The following is an 8,456-nucleotide window of genomic DNA, read 5'->3' as shown; positions in this document are numbered from 1 at the left end:
TCGAGATGCCAATTAATGTGCGAGAACCGAAAACGCCACATTGTGTTCAAGTTTAAAATTCCCACCACCAAATGAAAAAGGATTGGCTCCCTATTTAAACTACTCCTTCAGAGGTGTGTTGCCTTTTCGACACCGCAAGCTACACAGTCCCCGCGCCAAATAATATGTGAGAACTGAATTGCCAAATTTTATTCAAGGTCAAAAACTTCATAAATGAGCTCCTTTTCTGATATATATCTGAATAATAACTAGTTTACTCAACGGAGCACTAGTCGATGAAAGCGAACACGCTTTGTGCGTATTTTTTGGAAAATGGCTAAACAAATTATCTAGCCAAAACAGAGGCTGATTCATATTACGCATCTGAGCGTCGGGGTATAAGAATGTGTAGTAACTTAATAACACATGGATGCTGCAGATATTAATATTGAAAGGAAACACATAAAATCTGAAAAATGTTTCCGGATCATAGTTCTGTTACATAGATCAACACGGAATAAGTAACTTGATAACCTGGCAGCAAAGAACAGAGCCTACTAGGACAGCAAAGATCATACCAGAACATAAAACAGTAAAGCACGAGGCATCACATACGAGAACATAGCATACTACGACAGTCTACGATACTAGCATCCCGGCGAATCATCATGGGCGGATGCGCTGGCTAGAGCAGCAGTCGTCCAATCGGCCTCTCCTTGCCACAGGGAGCGTAGATTCGAACATACCAGCCGTCAGGCTCCACGATCTGGAAGGTTAGCAGGTCGTCTGCTTCCACGCCATGAGCGTCGACGAAGTCGTCCCACCCGTCCATCAGGTACTTTGCATCATGCCCATCCCGCTTATCCATCCGGACTGACCACACGCCCTCCCAAGTCCAGAGCTTGATTCTCCTGGGGCACGGCCCCTTCATCTGCTCTTCCCATCCGCCCGGAATCCTCATCCAGGGCAGCTCGTCATCCTTCACCCTGAAGCGAAAGGTGCTGTAGGAGGATTCAGAGTGCAGGCGTCCAACTCGAAGACGAACCATGCCGTCCTCCGCCTTCACTGTCGCTCCGGGCACCTGCCATTGAAGAGATCGAACGGCGGATTCAACATTTATCCCCGCTTTATTCACACGAAAATTGGAATCGGAACGGATAACTTACAGGACGACCAGCTGCGTTCCCCATCTTTTCAGGGCAGCGAAGAGCCTGCTCAGCCGGAAGAATATGTCCAGCTGACGATTGAGGATCACCAGCGGAGCTAGCAGCGATGGGGGCGGTGGGGGAAACGGGAGTTTTGGGCAGGTGGGCGGCGAGACCGTGAGAGTGATGTGTTTGATATAATAGAACGGACCAGAGCAGAGGGGGCGCCCCTGAACAGAACTCAATGCACCTACTCGTGCCCCCAAGCCACATGCGTGGGCATGTTAAAAACCGGTGGCACGCGGGCGCACCGGCGTGGCAGCACAGCCCATGCATGCCGACAGTGCATGGACGGCTTACCGCAGTGTCCGTTGGGTGGGACGGCATCACGTCTGGACGTTGGTTTAGTCTCCGTTGGTTTTAAAGAAGCACTTCGCCCATGCACCCTGCTTTTTACATCAGTAACATGAAAGCCATGGGTCAACTTTTCCAGCAATAGCGGACAACCTGCTCGACGCAACGCGAAATGATGGAGCTTTTGCCTCCACTTGTCCGCTCGCAGGCTGCAGCCCTATGCTATGCTTGCTAGAGCGCAAACTGCCACACGGCCTAGCGCGGATTAATTCAGCACGGCTTTTTTTTTCAATCTCTCGGTGAGGCAGCCACCAGCCGTTCCGGAGTGATTTTTTGGACCCGTCATATTGACTACTGCAGCAGACGTATGTGAGGCAGATTCATTTCTCCACACACCCGTTCCTTCTTCTTCCTTGAGCCTACGCTTCCACCACCACCCAGCCTAGCCATGGCCACCATCACCAGCGCTTGTTTTGAGGACTCCATGTCCCAAGTGTTAGGCCTAGACCATTTGCTAGAAGATGTCCTTGTTAGGGTAGATAGTGTAAAAACCATCCTTCGTTGTGGCGTCGTGTCTAAAGCGTGGGCAAGCGCAGCTCTAAGGGAGGAAATGCTTGTCAAGTTCATGGCGGACATCTCGCCTCCTCTTCTTGGCATCGTCACCGAGTTCGGCGTGTTGGGGCACGACACGACGTACGTCGAGTTTACCCCCATGCCGGACATGGACGAGGCCCTCCGTGCGCATGCCTGGGAGGTGGAGGCTGCATTCGCCGGCGACTTCAGCTTCGACACTGTGCTGTTCTCAGGCTACGGCGAAGTCATCGTAAGAGAGAAGGCGGAACCGAGAGGGTATGCCAAGCGCTCAATCCTTGAGCCGGTTACCACAAGTCGCCACCTTCTCCCTCCCGATGACTTCTTCCAAGAAGCCCCTGCAGCTATTTGTGCATGCTTCGTCGTCGTCGACGGTGTGAAGGCATTTTTCGACGGCTACCCCGAAACTCACGCCGGTCCATACATCCACCAAGGCCCTTATCGTCTTCGCGTCTGCACACTGATGGAGGAGCAATGGTTCGTCAATGTATCTTTTCCTATCGACCTCAACATTCCATGCATTCCTCATGCAACCCCCCGGGCTATAATTATAGACGGCATACTGTACATGATGTATGCCGTGGGCTTGCTTTTTACGTTTGTTCTGTCGTCGGGGGTGTTTGGAATAGTGGAGCTGCCCGAATCATTTAGCACCGCCGGGGACATGGATTACACGATTGCAAGGTCTGGGAAGTCAGGTCTTTCCATCATTCATTTGGTTGGTGCTCATATGGAGCATTGGTCCTGTGACATGGCTAGCCAAGAGAAGAGTTGGATTTTCCACAGCACATACAACCTGCAGCTGTTGTTCGATGGTCATATTTTCCCATCATTTTGGGAGGGAAGAGTCAACGGGGGGGCATCTTCTTCCGTGGGGGCCGATTCTTACAACATCAGGATTAGAGCTGTTGGAGAGAACTTTGCATATGCAATAATCACGTTCGATTGTTGCCCATTGATATACCTAGTTGACACAGGCAAACGCGAGGTCGTTGAAGTCATGAACTCATTCAACCCGCAAGCTGTGATGTCGGTAACAGCCGTCTGCATGCCATGGCCGAATGCATTCCCCCGTGCTTAGGAGCACCATTTCCAGTTGCTATCTAGCTTCCAAGCTATGTATGCAGTAATTTTTTTATCTTTTCTAGCGGACCCTGTGTTTTTCTTAATATGTACTTTTTAACTCCTTGATCAGCATGTAAGCCCGAAAGACCAGTTGGCACTTTTAATTATGCAGGCACTATTCTTTAATATCTCTGTAACCGTGTGCCTAACTGCATTTTACTTGCAACGTTTTTGAGAGATTTTCCTTTTTCTGTTGAAGTACGCCTTTTTTGCTGCGGTTGAAAGTAATGCCTTTTTGTCCCAACGCATTTCCATACATGTAATTCTCGTCCCCCGTTCATGCGAGGGAAACAAAAATAAGGCACTTTTTTTGTGGTATGGATGGTTGGTGATGCGAAGAAAACTTTTTTCTCGCAAAGTAATTTATGTTGTTCAAAATAGAAAGTATTACGAAAGATCCACGCATTTCTCTCATCCACAACTACCAAGAGATAAGAAGCATCAAGGAAGCAAGTGGTATGTTCTCGTACGTACCCGTTCACCTCTTGTCCGGTCCATCCGCCGTGGCGATGGGTAGCGGAGCTTTGTCACTGGTGGCATTTTTTGTCGGATGTTTTCTCTGTGTGGTCATTTTTGTAAATTGGTAATGCAAATGCAAGTTTGTTCATATAAAGAGTTTAAATCCATAAAATCCAGGGTATTCTTATTAACCCAGAAGAGGTACGACCGGTCCACAACTGAGCCCATTGTTCTCTCTGTCACTTTATTTCTTTGCGGCTTCTCATAACAAGGTTTTCAAAAAAACGAATGCCTAACAAACACTTGCACCTGAGTGAATGTTACATAGATGGGGAAGTTTGAAAATGGGACAGCCCGGCAAATACGGATTTTGTACCTCAACAACGGAAACGGGAAAATACCTCTTTGTTTAAACAGGCATATTTTTTTACGGTTGTCCATTCGCCGTGTCTACAATTAAATCAGGTAGTCGTTTCGTGAATAATTAAAATAACGACACATTGAAATTAATAATTCCATAAAGTGACGGCAGCATGGTTTCAAGCAAAGCTCTTTTGTTTTTTTAATAAAACTTAAACACTAAAACCCTAATCCAGCCGTCACCTCTGTGGCCATCTTCAGACGATGTCATTCTCGTTCTCACCATTCATGGCGATGTCGATGCCCCGCCAAAGGGTGGCTGACGGTCCCCTCCACCCACCCCCTCCTCCCCCTCCCCTCCGTCCCCCCTCCCTCCCCTGTACCCCCCCCCCCAAGCGGGGCGCCCGGGGGCCTCGACCCATCTCTCCTACGAGCTCCCCTCGCTCTCCCTCCTCCCGCCGCCGCCGGGGGGCGGCGCCGGGCCTTGCCTGCATGGTGCTGCCAGCGGTGGCAGGCCTGTCCTTCCCCGCGCGCTGTCCCTCCTGCTCGGGCGTGGTTACCAGCGATGGTGCCCTTCGGCCGGCTGCGGTGTGGCAAGGGGGCGGCGATGCTGGTTGCCACGGTGGCCCTCGACGCGGCGGCACGACCGTTGGTTGTGGGCCGGCACGGTGGCGCTGTTGGCCGGCGGCGCCCACCAAGCCAAGACCTGGGCCCGTTTTGGCCCCGTCCGGGTTGGGTCGGGCCGGCGGCATGAATCCGGCGGCGTAGCTTCCTGGTGGGTGTGGCGAGGCGGCGGCGGTCTACGGGCAGCGAGTACTTCGTTGGTCGGCGTGTTGCAGCGCGGTGACATGGACTTTCCGGATCCATGTGGGCCCGACCGGGCCGTAGGGCCCGGCAAGTCCTCGTCGCCGCGTCCGCTCGGCTTCGCTCTTGCGATGGAGGCTTTTCCCTCCCACAGGTCGAGTATTGCCCGCTCTAGTGGCCGTTGTCTCCTTTCCCCCTCCAGGCCTCGTGTTGGCAGCTCCAGAGAGACAGGGAAGATGGTCCAGTAACCGTGCTGGGACATGCTGGCGGGCGGCTGCGTGGGCGGTGCACCACGAATTGTCTGGAGTGGTTGTGGTGGTTGTGGATCGCGAGAAACCCTTGTCGCCCTGTCAACACCGATGCGATGACGCCTGCGGGTGCCGTCGGACCTTCCTGAGGGGCATCGGGTATATCCCTTGCATGGGTTCCCTCGCGTACCGGGGAAACCCTAGAACTTGTTCGGGCAACAGCGACGGCATCCGTCATATTCCTTCTTGAAGGTGTTGCTTCGTACGCGGCGCTTCGGGATGCTGGAAGCATGGTGGTACTTCTTCGAAGGGTGCAGCGGTTGCCGGTATTCCTTTCTTCATTGATTTGCCGGTGTCGGCATTATTTTCTCTTTTTTCTTCTTTTTTTTCTATTGGGCTTTTCGGTGCTGTGGTCCCAGCAAGCTGGATGTATCGGGTGTTTGCTTTACAATATAAAGGGGAACCCTTTTTCTTAAGTTTGTAGAGAACAATACAATTTTTTTTGGCAACATTTTTACATGATGCAAAAAAATATACGCAATGATAAATCCAATGATAGATTTTCAGGGACGCATATATGACTTCTTCTTTCGAAATAATCTTTGTGGAAATTTTATAAGATGCTTAATTCAGACAAACCTAACACATTCAGTAAACAATAATTGATGGAGCACGAACAAAATTCCACATTAGGCGTTCTAACAGGATACCATTTCCTCCGTTCCAAACAAAACTTCTTCTAGAGATTTTCATTACGAAACAATGTATGGATGTATATATACATAGTTTAGAGTTTAGGTAACATCTTTGCTCTCAATGTATCCATATTGTAATTCGCAAAAAGACTTGTGTTTAGTACAGGAGGGGTTACAAAACGGAAGAAAATATCGACGGGAAAAAAAGGCTGTGCGCCATCTGGGCCACCCCCGGAACCCGCCGGCCAAATGAGCGCAACGGTCATGCACAAAAACCGATGTCCCAAAGACTAGCAATAACGAGCATGCATCCTTTTTTTCATGCAACTATAAAACAAACGTAGGCCCTGGTGGCTATGCCACCGCCCCATCAGCTAGGCTTTTTGCCTATCCGTTGCACGCGGCTCAACGCTCTGCGACGTATTCATGATGCTTGCAGATCTACAGCCACGAGACGGCAAAATAGAACGGCACCCTCTCCATGCACCATATACCTCCATTGTTCGCCCCAGCCAGCTACCTCTTAAACCAGACACTCCCCACACCACCCACCCAAAGGAGCAAGAGATGGACGGCAGCTGCCCGATAGACAAGGTGCTCGGCGACGCGAACTTGCTTCAGGAGATCTTCCTCCGGCTTGGGAGCGTTGGAAACCTCCTATCCGCCGCTGCAGTAAACCCTACATGGTACGCCGCCGCAAAGCTCCCCGGCTTCCTGACGGCATTCCGCGAGAGGTGCGTCCTGCCTGTCATAGGTCACGTAGTGGAGTTTGAGAAGCAGAATATGTGGTCCTCTTCCATTTTCGTCCCTCTAGCTGGCATTGGCGGGGAGCTTGCACAAATTTCCCAACGGGTCATGCAGGCCTTTTCCGACCCAGATCGCACGTACACGGTCCTAGGTTCGTGCGACTCGCGCTTGCTTGTGAAAGACGAGGTGCCGGCACCTTCGTTTCACGAGTTAGCCCCCGCTGACGAACAAATGGGCATTAGGGAGATCCATCCAATGGCACAACCTATGGAGGTGCCCACGCCTAACACATTTGGCTACTTCGCTGTCGTCGGAGGCGAGTTTGCAGTTTTCATACGCCGTCCGGTCGGCCAGGCCGAGCGCTGCCACAAAGGGGTCTACTTCAACACGAACGCGCCAATGCAGTACTACGTACGCCCACGCTCCTTTTATCCGTACTTTTTTTTGGCATGTGTTTTTTTTTCAATACTGCTTTTTGCGCTGAGTCTCAATACATTTTTTATCTCCTCCTTTTTTCGCACGTTCCAGGTTAACATTGAGAGGGACGGGGCTTGGAGCCGTGATGCGTCAGAACCAGTTCATCGTGGACGCCAAGTATACTTCCTTGAGAACCCGTACGCCATCATCAAGAGAGGCATGGTGTTCATCATGTATGAGGTCGGGAAGGTGATGTCATACGATGTCACCAACGGCAGCTTCTCCTTGTTGGTTCTGCCGGCGGATTTCCGGGACAACGCGGACAAAGGAGGATCGGACTACAAGGTCAGCAGATGCACTCCCGGCACGATATGCATCGTTCAAACCCAAGGCGTTGATCTTCACATATGGGATCGTGATCAGTATGGAGCATGGGTTGCAAGGGCTACAATATCCATCCCAATAACCCTCGGTGTCCCACTCACCACATCTTTGTGGGTAAGAGTTCTGTATGCAGGCACAAACAGCTACCCTGCATGCACGTCGTTCTACTGCATCAAGGTATTATCAGCAGATGAGTGTGCGCGTCACGTTTCTGTGAGCTTCGGCTTCATGACTCGCGCGTACACAATCAACACCGAGACACTTCAGTCATCCGACCTCTTCGACAGGAGCCCTCACCAAGTGTTGACCCAAGTGTTGCCTGTCACTGTCAGGTGGCCGCCCAAGTTCGATCAAGCATTCGCACATCTTGGCTAGGGAAAAGCACAGCGGCATTTTTTCGTTTTCACCATGGTTTGTTTGTGTTCTAGACCTTTTTCCAATTTGCAAGTTTAATCCGGTATCGCGTAGCCATTACTAATGTGATGATATTTGTATTTGCCGGGATGTCCCGTTTTCGAACTTCTCCATCTATGTAACGTTTATTCGGACGGAAGTTTTCGTTCGCCATTTGACCAAATAATTGGTATTGGATGATCAGTTTAAACATTTGGAAGGAATAAAAAAAGGTATTAAAGAAAGCAATGCAACGTATATCAAAGAATTGGACGAAAAAAGCCCCCTAAAAAAATATACAATAAAGGTATTAAAGCAATGCACGTCCGTGGATCCATCTTTATTCTCCTCCCCCCCCCCCATCCCCTGTTTGCCGCCGCTTCATCTACTCCTGCCAACCAAGTTAGGTCTTGGGTCTTGGCTAGCAACCATGGATCGAGAGGGGGCGAGGGTTGCGGGAGGGGTGCGGAGGAGGGCTACCCCTACATTTGGTATGAGCGGGCTTTTTTTGGGGGGAGGGGGTGGTTGGGGGAGGGGGGAGTAAGGTGTTGGTTACGAGTTAAACATTTGGGCTTTTTTGTTGGATGAGGATCCCGTAACGGGTCAGTACCCGATTAATCGGCTTGAAACACCCCGTGAGTCTACAGGCAGAGTTCCGTAAAACTGGGCCCTCAGACGCGCGCGAACGTGCCTAGTGGCGTCCGTGGGTACTGACCGGGAACACCCTCAAATTTAGTCTCATATATCCATACCAA

At 50.8% G+C, this 8,456-nt stretch overlaps 2 protein-coding genes across 2 annotated transcripts; one reads left to right on the top strand and one right to left on the bottom strand.

Annotated features, from left to right (window-relative positions):
- Nucleotides 1-421: 421 nt before the first annotated feature.
- Nucleotides 422-1,383, bottom strand: LOC123082226 (uncharacterized). The gene is made up of 2 exons (XM_044504601.1): nucleotides 1,146-1,383; nucleotides 422-1,060 (listed from the first exon to the last, which is right to left on the bottom strand). Exons 1-2 carry the CDS (start codon nucleotides 1,167-1,169, stop codon nucleotides 665-667), a joined length of 420 nt encoding a protein of 139 aa, XP_044360536.1. The 5' UTR covers nucleotides 1,170-1,383; the 3' UTR covers nucleotides 422-664.
- A 4,859-nt stretch (nucleotides 1,384-6,242) lies between these two features.
- On the top strand, nucleotides 6,243-7,885 carry LOC123082225 (uncharacterized). The gene is made up of 2 exons (XM_044504600.1): nucleotides 6,243-6,918; nucleotides 7,036-7,885. The coding sequence occupies exons 1-2, from the start codon at nucleotides 6,328-6,330 to the stop codon at nucleotides 7,681-7,683; spliced, it is 1,239 nt and encodes a 412-aa protein (XP_044360535.1). The 5' UTR covers nucleotides 6,243-6,327; the 3' UTR covers nucleotides 7,684-7,885.
- Nucleotides 7,886-8,456: the final 571 nt, after the last annotated feature.

This window comes from Triticum aestivum, chromosome 4A, assembly GCF_018294505.1.
Source record: "Triticum aestivum cultivar Chinese Spring chromosome 4A, IWGSC CS RefSeq v2.1, whole genome shotgun sequence".
Lineage (NCBI taxonomy): Eukaryota > Viridiplantae > Streptophyta > Magnoliopsida > Poales > Poaceae > Triticum > Triticum aestivum.
The sequence above is the reverse complement of the archived record's forward strand: the minus strand, read 5'-3'. Positions and strand labels throughout refer to the sequence as shown.